The 16,175-nt window shown below is 57.9% G+C and overlaps 1 protein-coding gene across 1 annotated transcript; it reads left to right on the forward strand.

Annotated features, from left to right (window-relative positions):
- The first annotated feature begins 1,142 nt into the window (after positions 1-1,142).
- SEMA6B (semaphorin 6B) lies at positions 1,143-16,041 on the forward strand. Its single transcript, XM_004378448.1, has 17 exons — positions 1,143-1,350; positions 2,052-2,201; positions 2,381-2,504; positions 3,517-3,577; positions 3,686-3,748; positions 4,284-4,385; positions 5,797-5,887; positions 6,426-6,545; positions 7,032-7,120; positions 8,918-9,135; positions 10,593-10,724; positions 10,948-11,097; positions 12,004-12,186; positions 12,272-12,418; positions 13,404-13,481; positions 13,603-13,661; positions 14,156-16,041. The coding sequence occupies exons 2-17, from the start codon at positions 2,081-2,083 to the stop codon at positions 15,076-15,078; spliced, it is 2,661 nt and encodes an 886-aa protein (XP_004378505.1). The 5' UTR covers positions 1,143-1,350; positions 2,052-2,080; the 3' UTR covers positions 15,079-16,041.
- Positions 16,042-16,175: the final 134 nt, after the last annotated feature.

The raw sequence follows: 16,175 nt of genomic DNA on the forward strand, positions 1-16,175 counted from the left end.
TACAAATGTTGCCCTATGACAATGGTTAACAATCTCACAACACATCAACAATATTCTTACTCAACCTTGGGTTCCCTATCACCAGCTTCCTTGTCCCCGAGAAGAAGCAGTTTTGAGGTGAGACAGAACCCATTTTGAGCCCCAGGGTCCCAGGGAGGTCCTGTGGGGCTGGGGGCAGCTGTGGACAGAGGGAGGAAATGAACCTCCTTCCCAGCTGTGATCTGCTGCATCACGAAGTTAACAGAATCAGGAGAAAAAACTAGCCTCCATCTGTCTGTCAACTGGGCATTCAGGTCACTACTGGCATCCTGGGGGATTGAGGGAACGGGCTGGGGACTGGTAACTTGATTATGACCGTTAGTATGCGCCATCCCGCTGCCAATTCCTCTCTAGTGGGGACTTGCCCCTGAATCTGACCCTCAGTTTCCCCATCTGCAAAATGGGCTTCATGTCACACTAACACTGCTAGAACCATCAGGGGAGTTCTGTGAAGTAATTCCTGGAAACCTCCCAGCACAGCCACTGCTGCTTAGTACACCGGCAACAACAGCAATAATAATAACGAGCAGTTACTGAGCACCTGCTGTGTGCCAGGCACTGTGCTAACCCCACCACAGGCCGGTGAGGCCAGTACAGTTACCATCCCCATTTTACAAATGGGGAAACTGAGGCTCCGAGAGGGGATGACCTGTCCAAGGTCCCACAGCGGGGAAGTGGCAGAGTCAGAATTCATACCTAGCTCTGGAGCCCCACCCTGATGCACAATGGAAGCCGTTGTTTTAAAATCTCTTTTCAGTTAAATATTGTTTGGATAAAACATGGGTTAAGAGGCACAGGGTGGACGTGGCACCCCGAGGGGCTGGGGGAGGCTGGAGGAGGCAGTCTTGGAGGTGGCAATCCAGTTGGCACCTGGAATGCCAGGCGGTGGCTGGGACCTGGACTCGGGGGCCACTGGGAGCCATGGGGGGCTGCAGAGCAGGGGAGGAGCCAGGGACGGAAACCCTTGAGGAAGCCAGGCCGTTCCCTGCACACACGTGGGATCCGGGCGTCCGCTGAGTCACAAATCCTGGAAGTTCAGGTCACAGAGCGGAAGGCCCAGTGGTCCACACAAAGCTTTCCTGTTTTCTGGCCCCGAACGGAGACAGGCATTCCAGGGCCAACATTCCCAAACCACCCTCACCTGCGGGGGCTCGGAATCCTGGGCCATAAGGCCGGGGCAGGACTCGGAGATGTCCCTGCTGCTCAGACGGGGAAACTGAGGCACAGGGCTTGCCCCTGGGCTGCCCAGAAGGACAAGGCTGCGAGATTTCATATTCGGGGTCTCCGGGACATGGACTGCACCCATTTCTGGTAGGGGGTGCCCTGAGCCGGGGCCTTTGGGCATGCACGGCTGGGTCCAAGAGGGTGAGTTCTGTTCATACTCCTGACTCCTGGACGGTTCTCCAAAGTTACCTTGAGCAGAAGTAGGAAGCAGACCACCTCGAGAGGTAGTGAGGGGCCCGTCACAGAGGTATGCGAGAAGACAACAGAAAAGCTGGACTTAGGAAGGAATGCAGACTTACAGGGGCCTCTGTGCGCCCCGGCCAGCTGGAATATTCTGCCATTCTAAACTTATGCAATTCTCAGACTGTGGTTTATAAAACTCCAAGAGCCTCTGATTTTTTTTTTTAATGTGCATGTGTGCCTTTGATTTTAAGATATTTTTGTTTTAATTCTAAGAATTTTAAAATACGTGTTTTAAGATTTTGTGTCTATTATTTATCTTTATTATTAATACTGTAATTTCTAATTACTAATCTAATGCATTTTTGCTTGAAGCCATTACCTGGTCATAAAGTGGTTCTGATAATTAAATAAGTGCTGGGTGGTATAATTATTATTATTGTCGTGGTTGTTGTTCTTGTTATTTTTTATTGCTATCCCAGTGGGGAATTTCTCTGTCAATTGAAAACCAGGTGGGAAGGTCGGGCCCTGCAGCCGTGGGTCGCGCGCGCCCTCTGCCGGCGGAAGTAGGGACTGCAGGGAGCGCCTCACCTCCCGCCTGTCCGCAGGTGTCATCTCTCGCTGCCCCATCCTCGCCATGCGGACCCAGCGAGAGCCCCCCCCTCGTCCGGCCCTGCTGGTCCTGCTGCTGCTACTGAGGGGCTCCCACGGCCTCTTCCCTGAGGAGCCGCCGCCGCTCAGCGTGGCCCCCCGGGACTGTGAGTGGGGGTGGGGGGGAAGGGGGAGCCCCGAGGGAAGGGCTTGGTCCCCAGTTGGGTCTGCTATCCCCCTGGGGAGCTCCCAGAAAAGGCCTGATCTCGAGCTATCCACGTGGGGACACGCGCCACCACCTCCTCACCCTGCCCTGGCTCACACCCCTTCCAACCTCTTCCCCCAGACCTGAACCACTACCCGGTGTTCGTGGGCGGCGGGCCCGGACGCCTGACCTCCGTAGAGGGCGCTGAGGACCTCAACATCCAGCGCGTACTGCGGGTCAACAGGACGCTGTTCATTGGAGAGAGGTATGAGGGCTGTCAGGCAGTGTGTAGGGTGAGCCATGAGGAGTGGGTAAGTAGCGCGCTGAGAAGGAGAGTCTGCATGGTGGGGCTGGGGTGCAGATATGTGTCCCTGGGGTGGGGCTTTTAGGAATGCTCAAAACTGGGTGTGACTGTAGCCTGGAGCATCCAGGGTGTGTTGGTGGGTGGGGATAACCCATAGGTCAAAATTCTCTGGGTGCCTTCACGCATCAGGCCCTGCAGAGCGTGCTGGGTTGATACCCCCGGTGAGTGGGGGTCTGATCAGCAATCAAATAACTACAAACATGAATGTATAATTACAAACCTGGGAAAGGTGCTGTGGGGGTGGTCAGGGAGGGCTTCTCTGAGGACGTGACATTTGAGTTGAGACCTGAATGATGAGTTAGCCATGGGGAGATCTTTGGGGAGGGCAGGACCAGGCCTGGCGAGTTGGAGGAACAGCGAGGAGGCCCCTGTGGCTGGAGTGGAGTGACTGAGGGGAAGAGAGGAGGAGGGGAGGGAAGGGAGGGAACGGGGCAGGTTGTGCAGGGCCCTCTGGGCCGCGCAGAGGACTCGAGTTTTACCGGAGGGAGGTGGCAGCTCTGGAGGGCTGTGAGCGGAGGAGGGACGGGCCTGACTCAGGTGCTCACGGGCGCTCTCTGGTGGCTGCAGGGGGAACCGACTGTGGAAGGCGCGGGCGGGAGCGGGGAACCAAGGTAGAGGCCACTGCATTGGTCCAGGCGGGCGATGATCGGGCTGGACCAGGTGGAGGCAGAGGATGAGGATAAGTAGGCGGATTCGGGATAGAATTTGATGTGGGGAAGCATGTTAGGGTGAGATGAGGTATGTTAGGGGACAGGGAAGCATGTTAGAGCGTGTTCAGTGTTGGAGTTGCTCCGGGGCAGGGGCGTTGGCATGTGCGGACTTGTTACATGTCAGCCTCCACGTCTGCACCGGGGAAGATGGAACACAGAGGGTGGCGGAGGCCCCCCAGTCTTACACTACACCCCTCCCCCAGGGACAACCTGTACCGGGTGGAGCTGGAGCCCCCCACGTCCACGGAGCTGCGGTATCAGCGGGTGAGGAGGGGGCACAGGCGGGGGGGGGGACCTGACACTGCGTCCCTGACCTGCAGGGGTCCTAGGGCGATCAGGGACCCAGATCCTCACCAGCCCCCTTACCCCCAGAAGCTGACCTGGCGCTCCAACCCCAGTGACATCGATGTGTGCCGAATGAAGGGCAAGCAGGAGGTGAGTGGGCCGCCCAGGCTCAGGCCTCCAGCCACCCAACCCCCCAGGCGGCCCTGGACACGCCCCAGGCTATTCATCCTGGCCTTCATCCCTGGCCAGGACCCTGCGTCGCCATGGCTACGCCTAAAGCCTGGCCATGCCCCCAACATCGTCCTTCCTTGTGGCCACGCCCACAGCCTTGGCCTTGCCTATAGCTCCACCGCTAATGCAAAGTATTTCCAGTCTTGGCCCGGCCCTGAGTCACGGTCACGCCTCCAACCAAGTCTTATTTTCCCGCCCGGGACAAGGTCACTCCCCTTTGTGGCACCAGTCTTGGCCACGCCTATGTCCATGGCCCCTCCCAGCAAAACTCTAGATTTGCCCCGGCTCCGCCCTCCTCCCTAGCCACTCCCTGCCACGGCCCCCTGCCCTGGCCACGCCCACAGCCCTGGCTCCTAGCAAAGCCCAGATCTGCTCTGGCGCTGCCTTCTGCCCTGGCCACGCCCACAACCCTGGCCACGCCCACACTGGTCTCCCCGTTCCCCTCCCGCCCTAGGGCGAGTGTCGAAACTTCGTAAAGGTGCTGCTACTTCGCGACGAGTCCACGCTCTTCATGTGTGGCTCCAACGCCTTCAACCCCGTGTGCGCCAACTACAGCGTGAGTCTCCTCCCTTTAGCCTTCCCGGGTCCAGCCTCTAGGCTATGTCACCTCCTACAGGAAGCCTACCAGATACGCCCTTCCCATCCCCTCACCCACAGCAATAGACAGGCAGTGGGGCAGGGGTCAGGTATAGGATTAACTCAGACCTCACCATAACGCTATGGGTAGCATCGGCCCTAAGGAGCCCTAGTGGTGCAGTGGTTAAATGCTTGGCTGCTAATTGAACCCACCAGTGGCTCTGCAGGAAAAAAGACCGGACAATCTGCTCCCGTAAAGATTGTTGTTGTTAGGTGCTGTGGAGTTGCTTCCAACTCATAATGATCCTACGTACAACAGAACGAAACACTGCCCGGTCCTGCACCATCCTCACAATCCTTGCTACGTTTGAGCCCATTGTTGCAGCCACTGTGTCAGTCCATCTCGCTGAGAGTCTTACAGCCTTAGAAATACTATGGGGCAGTTCTACTCTGTCACGTAGGGCTGACTGTGCGTCGGAAAGGAGCCCTGGTGGCACAGTGGTTAAAGTGCTTGGCTGCTGTCTTAGTCATCTAGTGCTGCTCTAACAGAAATCCCACAAGTGGATAGATTTAGCAAAGAGAAGTATATTCTCTCACAGTCCAGTAGGCTACAAGTCTAAATTCAGGGCGTCAGCTCCAGGGGAACGCTTTCTCCGTCAGCTCTGGAGGAAGGTCCGTGTCATCAATCTTCCTTTGGTCTGGGAGCTTCTCTGCGCAGGAGCCTCAGGTCCAAAGGACGTGCTCTGCTTCCGGCACTGCTTTCTTGGTGGTATGAGATTCCTATGTGTCTCTGCTCGCTTCTCTCTTTTATATCTCAAAAGAGATTGGCTTAAGACTATCAGATCTTGTAAACCTCATTAGTGTAACCACGTCACAGTGATAGAATTTACAACACATCAGGAGATCACATGTAACCTCATCATAGTTGTACCGTTTACAACACATAAGGAAATCACATCAGATTACACAATCATACAACACTGGGAATCGTGACCCAGCCAAGGTGACAGATATTTTTGGGGGACACAATTCAATCCATGACAGCTGCTAACCGAATGGTCAGTGGTTCGAATCCACCCAGCGGCTCCACAGGAGAAAGATGTGACATTCTGCTTATGTAAAGATTTACAGCTTTGGAAACCCTGTGGGGCATTCTACTCTGTCGTATAGGGTACCTCTGAGTTGGAATTGACTCGACGGCACGCAACAACAGCATTGACTCTTAGGCCCATTTTACAGATCAGTAAACTGAGGCCCAGAGAGATTAAGAGACTAAATTTACACAGCAATTTATGGTGGGGCCAGGATTCCCCCGAGCTGGGGGCTGGGGGAGTCAGGGCTGCCAGGCACGGCCAAGAGCTTTGTCACTCAGGCCCTGGTCCCTTCTGCAGATGGACACACTGCAGCCCCTCGGGGACAACATCAGTGGCATGGCCCGCTGCCCATATGACCCCAAACATGCCAACGTTGCCCTCTTCTCTGGTGAGTGCCCCTCAACCCTGACTGATCATCGGTGGAGCCCCAGCCTGGGCCAGGGCCTGGCATTTTCCACTCTTGGAATGTGCCATTTAGAGGGTGGCTGGGATCCATCCGTCCAGCTATGAAATGGGCAGTCTTAGCCTGGGGTCAAGGTTCAGTCAAGGTGGGGCTGCACCAGGGTTAAGGCTCAGCCCACAGTCAAGGCTTAGCCTGGGGTTAGAGGCTCAGCCCAGGTTTGGGGCTTGGTTAGGGTCGGGGCTCAGCCCAGGGTCAAGGGCTCTGCCAGGGTCAGGGCTCAGTCTCAGGGCTCAGCCTAAATTCGGGGCTTAGATGGGGTCAGGGTTCAGCCTAGGGATAGAGGCTCAGCCTGGGGTCCTGGCTCAGCCCAGAGTCAGGTATACAGCCTGGGGTTGGGGCTCAGCTCAGAGTCAGGGATTCAGCCCAGGGTCGGGGCTCAGTCTGGGGAGCTTAGTCTTGACCTATCCAGCCCCTGGCCTCTTGGATATGACCTCTCATCTTCCTACCCTCACCCGCCTTCCAGACGGGATGCTCTTCACAGCCACCGTTACCGATTTCCTCGCCATTGATGCCGTCATCTACCGCAGCCTTGGGGACCGGCCCACCCTGCGCACCGTGAAACATGACTCCAAGTGGTTCAGAGGTGGGCCTGGAGGGGCAGTGAGGGCGGACCTGACAGAGCCGAATTCGTCAAATCCCCCCACCAGAATAAGAGTCCCAGAGGAGATGGGGGGGGACTCCCATCTCATCTTTGGAGCCTGCTGGCCTCTTTGATCATGAAGCTAGAGGAGAGATTTAAGTTGGATCTCAGGTAGAACTTGCTGGAAGTGGGTGGCTTAGAAGCCCAAAATGGAACTACAAGAGGGGCATCCAGGAGCTCGGTTCAACATGGGAAGGAGGAAGGTGGCGAAAGATAGTAGATATTGCTGTTTGCGGGAGTAGACATGGTGATGTTACACTTCTGATCCACCTCCTCAGAAAGAACAAGTTTTAGTTCATTTCATTTTGCCTGGATAATCAGTCTAGATCCCCCCTTCACCACAAAAGTGGCCACCCAGACTGATATGTTCTGAGCCTAGAAAGCCACCTGTCATGTTGGGAGCTGGTTCTGACCCCTCCTCTCCTGCAGAGCCCTACTTTGTCCACGTGGTGGAGTGGGGCAGCCACGTCTACTTCTTCTTCCGGGAGATTGCGATGGAGTTTAACTATCTGGAGAAGGTAAGGCCCTGTCCCCCCAGAGGCCTGGGCAGCGGGGCCTGGAGCTGAGAGGCTCTGATTGTGGGGAGTGGTGTGGGTGTGGGGAGCAGAGGGGGATTCATGAAGCTCCACCTGGGGTCCTTCATCTCTGGTCCTCAGGACCTTCACCTTGGGCCAGGAGCTGTCCCTGAGGCTGGAGGACATTTAGGGAGCAGCCTTGGTGTACACAGCTCTGGGGAAGGGACACAGGTTTGAAGTCAGATAGGCCTCTGTCTTCCAGTCCTGGTGCTATTGCTATCCACCTATCTACCCACCCATTTACCTCCATTTATCCATCCTTCATCCATGTTTCATCCATTGTCCATCCAAATACCCATTCACTATCTAGTCATTCAGCCATTTATCTGTTCTCCAGTCCACTCCACTTCCATTGACCCATTTATACATCTACCCATCTGCCACTGACTCATCATCCTCCATCCTCCCTTCCTCCTTCCCTCCCTCCATTCACTCATCTACCCATCCATGAACCCATTTATCTATCTGTGCATCTCCAGCTCATCCACCTATTCATCCATCCATCCACCCACCCAATCACCTATCCATCATTCATCCGTCCATTTATCTATTCATCCATCCATCTATCCTTCCCTCCCTCCCTCCCTCCATCCATCCATCCACCAGTCCCCTCATTCATCCATCCTCCCTATCAACTTATCCATCCACCATCCATCTCTCCATCTACCTTCCCACCCTTCTATGTACCCATATATCTAGTCATCCATCTTCTCCGTTAATCTACTCATTCATTCCATTCAACCTTCTATCTACTCACCCATGTATCCATCCATCCATCCACTTGTCTGCCCATCCATTGATCCATCATCATCTCCTTCCAGTTCATTCATTCATTTACCCATCCACCCATTCATCCCTCCATGCATTCATCCATTTATCTGCTCATCCATCTGTCCATACATCCTCCCACCCACCCATCCATTTATCTACCCATCCATCCACCTGTCTACTGATGCACTGATTCATCATTATCTTCTTCCAATTCATTCATTCATCCAACCATCCATTTTCTCATTTCTCTATGCAACCATCATTTTTGTGCTTGTCCACTCATTTCTTCCTCGCTCCCTGCATCCATCCACCCATCATTCTATCCATCCATCCATCCACCCATCATTCCATCCATCCACCTATCATTCCATCCATTCATTCACCACCCATCCATCTACCACTCATCTATCCCTCCCTTCATTCATCTATCCATTCCTCCCTCCTTCCACTTACCTATCCATCCACCCCTTTATCCTATCCCTCCATTCACCCACCTATTTATCTATCCCTCCTTCCATCCACCTACGCACCCACCCACCTACTTAACCATCCATCCAGCCAAGCAGCGAGACAGAAGTTAAGAGTTTGGACTCTGCCATTTGCACCAGTGTGGTCTTGGGCCAGTCATTTCCCTTTCTCTGTGCCTCAGTTTCCCATCTGTACAATGGGGATGTCAGCAGGCCCTCTCTCATAGAGCTTTGGGTAGAATGTAAGAGACGAGAATGAACCAGCCAGTACATAGTACGCAGTCTGTAGTGGAAGCAATTATGTTGGTCCTTGTTGCTGTTGTCACTGTTGTCATCCCTGCATTTCTGCTGGGGAAGCTGGTATTTAGTGGTTCAGTGACAGGCGGGGTGCCACAGTGAACTGGAGTCAGACCCATCTGCCCTCTCTGCCTCCTCCATGACCTGGTTGGCGGGCAGCACGTCCTGTGGGACTCAGGCCCCCATCTGTTCTCTGTCACGCCAGGTGGTGGTGTCCCGTGTGGCCCGGGTGTGCAAGAATGACGTGGGGGGCTCCCCTCGTGTGCTGGAGAAGCAGTGGACGTCCTTCCTGAAAGCACGCCTCAACTGCTCGGTGCCCGGAGACTCCCACTTCTACTTCAACGTGCTCCAGGCCGTCACGGGCGTGGTCAGCTTGGGGGGCCGGCCCGTGGTCCTCGCTATCTTCTCCACTCCCAGCAACAGGTCAGCGGGCGCCAGTGGGAGCAGACTGGGGGCATTTGATGCATGTGGGCAGGAAGGTCGTGCATTCTTTTTTACTTTTTTGTTGGTTTTGAGTATACGCAGCAGAACATACACCAATTCAACCGTTTCTCCATGTACAATTCAGTGATATTGATTACATTCTTTAAGTTGCGCGACCTTTCTCACCCACCTTTTCTGAGTTGTTCCTCCCCCGTTGACATAAACTCACTGCCTCCTAAGTTTCCTATCTAACCTTTCGAGTTGCTGTTGTCAATTTGATCCCATATAGGTAGATCTTAAAAAAGCACAGTGCTCAAGGCAGACATTCTTTATTAGTTAAGTTAAACTGTTGTTAGGTTTAACGAAGACATCAGGGGATATTTTTGGTTTAAGATTTAATGATCATCTCAGGCCAGTAGTTTCAGGGGTTCATCCAGCCTCCATGGCTCCAGAAAATCTAGATTCCATGAGAATTTGAAATTCTGTGCTGCATTTTCCCCTTTTTGATTGGATTCTTCTGTAGAATCGTTGATCAAAACATTCAGTGATGGTAGCCGGGCACCATCCAGTTCTTCTGGTCTCATGGCAAAGGAAGCAGTTGTTCATGGAGGCAATTAGCCACGTGTTCCATGTCCTCCTCCTATTCTTGACTCCCCTCCTTCCTCTGTTGCTAAGTCCTGCATTCTGTCATCAGATATTCCCTGGGTCCTAGGCTGGGCAAGATGGGACCCTGAGAGGCCTTGGGCCTGGGATGTGGGTGGGACAAAGCCAGACCCTGACTCTCCAAGGCCCTTTGGTCAGAATGGGGCAGATGGAGGACAAGGGCTCTGCCTTTGAGAGAGGGGCGCAGGAAAGGCTTCCTGGAGGAGGGGGCGTTGATACTAGGCTTTGATGGGTGTGAGATGGAGGAAGAGGGAAGAGTGTTCCAAGGCAGAAGAACAGCACATGCTAAGGTCCTGAGGTTGGAATGAGCTTGGTGTGTTTAAGTAATAGCACGAAGTGGGGGTGGCTGGGCTGGAGGGAGCAAGGGGGAGAGTGGAGGATATGAGGACAGGGAGGTGATGCATCAGATCACATAAGGCCTTGTGGGCCGCAGGGAGGCACCTGGACTTTATCCTGAGACTACTAGGGAGCTATGGCAGAGTAAGGAGCAGGAGAGGGACAAGGTCAGAGTTGTGTTTTCAGAAAGCCCCCTGGGAAATGGGCTGAAATGCGTAAGAGTGCCAGCTGGGAGACTGGACAATGGGTGCCTGGACCAGCGGGTAGCCATGGAGGAGCTGAATTAGGGTTCAGTTTAGGAAGCTGTTCAGGGGGCAGAGTGACTGGATTTGGCGGGTGGGGGGACAGGGAGAGAGAATATTCTGACGGCCCCCGGGACAAGGACTCCTCCACACACATGCCCGAGGCAGTGTCCCCTCCCCGGCTCACCACACTTTTATCTGACACCCACCCCCCAGCATCCCCGGCTCGGCCGTCTGCGCCTTTGACATGACGCAGGTGGCTGCTGTGTTCGAAGGCCGCTTTCGAGAGCAGAAGTCCCCTGAGTCCATCTGGACACCTGTGCCGGAAGATCAGGTGCCTCGGCCACGGTAAGAGCCCTTTAAGTCCCGTGACAGGTGCCTGGGGAGTGGGGTCCTGGTCCCCAAGACCCAGAGCCAGGACTTCCAGATGTTTAGCCCTTTCTGAGTCCAAGCTTACCCATTACACAGATGGGGAAAACTGAGGTCATTAGGCGGGCCCCCTAGTGAATCAGCTGGGTGTGGCTGCTCTGTGGGAACCCCAAGTCTGTCCTGACCACCCCTCAACCCGCAGGCCTGGGTGCTGTGCGGCTCCTGGCATGCAGTACAATGCTTCCAGCGCCTTTCCCGACGAGATCCTCAACTTCGTCAAGACGCACCCCCTAATGGACGAGGCCGTGCCCTCGCTGGGCCACGGGCCCTGGATTGTGCGGACACTGATGCGGTCAGTCCCCACACATGGCCGGGATCCTGGTGGGACAAGGGGTGGGCACAGAAACCCAAGCCAGCGTGGCAGGGGGATCAGGGGGCAGATGGGGGCAGGGAGGAGATGGGGGTGACCAGCCTGTCCCACCTGGCCCAAGGACGCCTGGCTGAGTCAGACATTCGATGCAGCCAAGCACAGGGACTTCCAGGGGCTGCCCAGAGAGATGAAGACAGAGAGACATGGAGAGAGCCAGGGGGAAAGAGATGGACAGAGAGACACACGCATGTACCAGCAGAGAGAGAGAGAAAGACATGGAGAGAGACACACACCCCAGGAGAGAGAGAGAAAACAGAAAGGGGAGAGACAGAGAGAGAGAGAGATATTGAGAGGTACATACCAGGGCAGAGAGAGAAAACAGAGAGAGGGAAAAATAGAGACTGTGGAGAGAGAAAGAGAGGGAGACAGACAGGCATCACACACACACACACACACACACACACACACAGAGAGCAAACAGACTAGAGACAGAAAGAAATGGGAAGAGAGGGAGAGAACAGAGACGGACACAGACTCAGACAAAGCGCGAGAGGGCATCAGAGCGGAGACACCCAGAGAGAAAGGGCGAGAGCGGAGAGACAGCCCAGGTGGAGAGATCTGTTCACGGGTCTGTTTCTGTGCTGTGCACACAGGCAGGGCTTGATGTGTCCTCTGCTCCTGGCAGGCGTTTACCATGTGACATGAGCCCATGTACATGCGTGTTTGTTGCTGTCACGCGTGTCGGCGTGTTCATGTCCGTGGGCACCTGTGTAACCACGGCCATACTGCTGTCCACTGGCCTGGCCTGGCTGATGCCGCTGCGGGCTGCCTGGGGGAGCACAGGGCACTGGGGGGACCAGCCTGACCCTGCCCTGCCCCGGTCCCCAGGCACCAGCTGACACGGGTGGCCGTGGACGTGGGTGCTGGCCCCTGGGGCAACCAGACCGTTGTCTTCCTGGGATCCGAGGCGGGCACTGTCCTGAAGTTCCTCATCCGGCCCAACGCCAGCACCCCGGAGACCGCAGGCCCTACTGTCTTCCTGGAGGAGTTTGAGACCTACCGGCCGGACAGGTGGAGCCAGGCAGCAGCCGGGCAGTGGGGAGTGGGCAGGAAGATGGGGAGGGCCCCCCGAGACTCACCACCCTGACACCCCCAGGTGTGGACAGTACAGCAGTGGCAAGACAGGGCGGCGGCTGCTGAGCTTGGAGCTGGACGCGGCCTCGGGCAGCCTGCTGGCGGCCTTCCCCCGCTGCGTGGTCCGTGTGCCGGTGGCCCGCTGCCAGCAGTACTCGGGGTGCATGAAGTGAGTGACCCCCAACTCCAGCAGCAGGTGGGACGGGAGGGGGAGATGAGCATGGGAAGACAGGGAGCTCGGGCTCTGGGGCTGGAGCGTTGGGTTCAAGTCAAGGGCCCCAGCACATCCTGTGTCAACCAAGCAGAGAGAACAGCCCATGCAAAGGCCCTGGGGCAGGACAATGCCTGGCGAGTTGGAGGAACAGTGAGGAGGCCGTGTGGCTGGAGTGGAGTGAGGGAGGAGGAGAGAGGAGACGAGGGCAGGAAGGGGATGGGTAGGTCGTGCAGGGCCTTGTGGGCCACGGGGAGGACTTGGGCTTTTACCTGAGGGCGGTGGGAGCCCTGGAGGGCTGTGAGCAGAGGTGGGGTGGGGCGTGACTCAGGTGCTCACTGGCGCCCTCTGGCGGCCGCGTGGAGAATAGTCTTCTGGACGACGAAGCACAAACCGGGGACCCAGGAGGCGTTTCCTGTCTCCAAAATGGGAGGGAAGGGCAGATTCATGGACCGCGCTTGGCACACACCTAGAGTCAGCATGAGCCCTCAACACAGGTGAACCCCTCGTCCCCCCTACCAGCCTGCCGTCATTGCAATAATGACCGACAGCAGAATCAGCGTCAAGGGCACAGGCTTCGGAGTAGTTTGTGCTACTGCCACCCCGAAGTCCATTTTCCCCGCAGCAGCCAGAGGGCGCCCGTGAGCACCTGAGTCAGGCCCGTCCCTCTCTGCCCACAGCCCCCCGGGGCTCTCACCTCCCTCAGGGTAAAGCCCAGCTCCTCTCTGTGGCTCCAATCCCAGCTCCACCGAGTGAGCAAAATTAACCTTCCCAAGCCTCAGTGTTTTCATCTGTGAAATGGGCCCGAGGAACCCCCACGTGGGAGATTTGTCACGAGGACTCGAGGCGTTGCTATTGAGAGGAAGGTGCTCGGGGTAGGCCCCGGTGCACGTAAGCACATGTAAGCGACCCCTTGTTACCTGACCCCGCCCGCCCACTCTAGGAACTGTATCGGCAGCCAGGACCCCTACTGCGGATGGGCCCCAGACGGCTCCTGCATCTTCCTCAGCCCCGGCACCAGGTACTGCGGGAGGAGGGGTGTGCCTGACCCGCCCCCCTTGACCAGGAATCCTCCCCTTGCCCCCTGACCCCCAGCCCTGTGAGGGGGGCTCTCTGCTGACGGTGCCCCCTTTCCTCATTAGAGCCACCTTTGAGCAGGACATCTCTGGGGCCAGCACCTCAGGCTTAGGGGACTGCACAGGTAAGTGGGGGAAGGGGACGCCAGGCTGGGCTCCCTCCCTGCCTTTGGGGGCGGGGAGGTAAGGAGGCCTGGGGACCCTTGGGGGGACTGGTCTCCATCAGGGCTGTGGCGTGGGCAGGGGTGGTCCCACTTCTGGGCGGGAGAGTAGGAGAAGGACCGACAGGCCCTGGGGCTCAGAGACGCCCAGAGACAGGCTTTGAAAAGGACCTACAGACAGATAAGCTCTGTAAGAGACACCCCAAGGTAGACAGATGGACAGACAGGCTTTGAGAGGACAGACAGACCCCAGGGACAGAGAGACGCTGAGAGACAGACCCCAGGAGACAGAGACAGATGGGTGGACAGACAGGTTTTGAGAGGCCAGACATATTCCAGGGGACAGAGAGATGTCAGGAGTCAGACCGACGGGCTGTGGAAGGTAGGGACAGAGAGACAACCCCAGGGAGGGGCGGGGCCGGTGCTGCCCTGCCGGCCTGACCCGCCCCTCCCGCCAGGGCTGCAGCGGGCCAGCCTCTCCGAGGAGCGTGCCGGGCTGGTGTCGGTGAACCTGCTGGTGACCTCGTCGGTGGCGGCCTTCGTGGTGGGCGCCGTGGTGTCCGGCTTCAGCGTGGGCTGGTTCGTAGGCCTCCGTGAGCGGCGTGAGCTGGCCCGCCGCAAGGACAAGGAGGCCATCCTGGCGCACGGCGGCGGGGAGGCCGTGCTGAGCGTCAGCAGGCTGGGTGAGCGCCGGGCGCCGGGCCCGGGCGGCCGCAGCGGTGGGGGCGTCGGTGGCGCCGGGGGTCCCCCCGAGGCCCTGCTGGCCCCGCTGATGCAGAACGGCTGGGCCAAGGCCACGCTGCTGCAGGGGGTACCGCACGACCTCGACTCGGGGCTGCTGCCCACGCCGGAACAGACGCCGCTGCCCCAGAAGCGCCTGCCCACGCCGCACCCGCACTCCCACGCCCTCGCCCCCCGCGGCTGGGACCATGGCCACCCCCTGCTCTCCGCCTCCGCCTCCTCCTCGCTCCTGCTGCTGGCCCCGGGCCGGGCCCCCGAGCAGCCCCCCGCGGGTGAGCCGGCCCCCGATGCCCGCCTCTACACCGCCCGGCCCGGCCGCGCCTCCCACGGCGACTTCCCACTCACCCCCCATGCCAGCCCAGACCGCCGGCGGGTGGTGTCAGCACCCACGGGCCCCTTGGACCCAACCTCAGCCGCCGACAGCCTCCCTCGGCCCTGGAGCCCACCCCCGACGGGCAGCCTCCGGAGGCCGGGCCCCCACGCCCCGCCGGCCGCCGCCCTGCGCCGCACGCACACTTTCAACAGCGGTGAGGGCCGGCCCAGCGACCATCCCCGGGGCCGCCACGCCCGGCCGAGCACGGACTTGGCGCACTTCCTCCCCTATGGGGGGACAGACAGGACTGCACCCCCCGTGCTCTAGGGCAGGGCTCCGTACGCCTTGCCAGTACCAGCCACAGGACCCAGGAGCGAGAGATGGCGGAACCCCAGGCCCAGCCCAGCTCCGCGTGGGTGCTGAAGACCCCCGCCCCACCCTCGTGGGGTGGGGGGCTCCCTCTGCCACCCGGAAGCACAATGAGCTCTCCCCCGACCCGGCATCGCCGAACACGGAGAAGGTTGCGGGGCAGGGAGGGGCGGGAGGATTTGCTCTTATTTGAGATTGACCTGATGCGTAGATTTTGATTTCTTTCTAAGGTTTGGTTTCTTTGGCGTTTTCTAACCAATTGCACAACTCTGTTCTCGGGGGTGGCGGCCAGGGGGCTTTGGGGGGGCTAGAACCACCCACCCAAGCCGCCCCCCCAAAGGTCCCTCCTCAATCCAGGCCCCCAGCGTGTGTGGGTGTGTGTGTGTGTGCATGCTGTGTCCGTGTGTGAGGGGCCAGGGAGCAGAGGGAGGCATGTGTGTGTGCCCGTGAGGGCTGCTGCTGGCGTGTGCATGGGGGTGGGCCGCGTGTGCGGGGGGTGTGTGTGTCCGCGTGCGAGCGTGGCAGCGGTCCCAGCAGCCTGAGTGTTGGCTGAGCCAACACTGGGGCTTTGAAAAGGCCAGGGGCCTCCAGGGTGCCGGTTGGGAGTTTGAACCCCAGCTCTGCAGAAGGAAGGAGGCATATGAGGGGGTTCCAGGTAGGGGGACGGGGTGGGCCTGCCCAGAACTTAATGTTGTCTAAAGGGCTCTGGGGTCTGGGGGGCGGCGGAGGCAGGCAAGCGCCCCTGTAAATATGGCCCCAGGGTGGTCAGAGGGTCCCGAGCCACCTGTCCCCTTGTGACCTCCCCCCTTTGACCTCCAGCTGACCGTGCATGCCACGTGGCCAGCTGAGTTCTGGACCCACTCTGGAGTTTGCCTCCCCCAAACCCTCCCCATCAATAAAACTCTGTTTACAACCACCGGCCCCCATGCCTCTGTCTCTGCTTTGTGTCCTGGGGTGAGGACCTGAACAACAGTGTGGTCCTGGGCCATTAGGAGACCCATGGCCAGGTCACAACAGAATGCATTTATTGTCATGGGCAGGCACGGCAAGTCTCG

This window comes from Trichechus manatus, unplaced genomic scaffold (genome assembly GCF_000243295.1).
Source record: "Trichechus manatus latirostris isolate Lorelei unplaced genomic scaffold, TriManLat1.0 scaffold00057, whole genome shotgun sequence".
Lineage (NCBI taxonomy): Eukaryota > Metazoa > Chordata > Mammalia > Sirenia > Trichechidae > Trichechus > Trichechus manatus.

Bases quoted from the DNA above. Each gene is read 5' to 3' on its own strand.
- SEMA6B (XM_004378448.1), top strand. From the start codon at position 2,081: ATGCGGACCCAGCGAGAGCCCCCCCCTCGTCCGGCCCTGCTGGTCCTG. The intron at 2,505-3,516 runs GTATGAGGGCTG...CCCCTCCCCCAG, and splicing joins ACGCTGTTCATTGGAGAGAG to GGACAACCTGTACCGGGTGG. The intron at 9,136-10,592 runs GTCAGCGGGCGC...CCCACCCCCCAG, and splicing joins TTCTCCACTCCCAGCAACAG to CATCCCCGGCTCGGCCGTCT.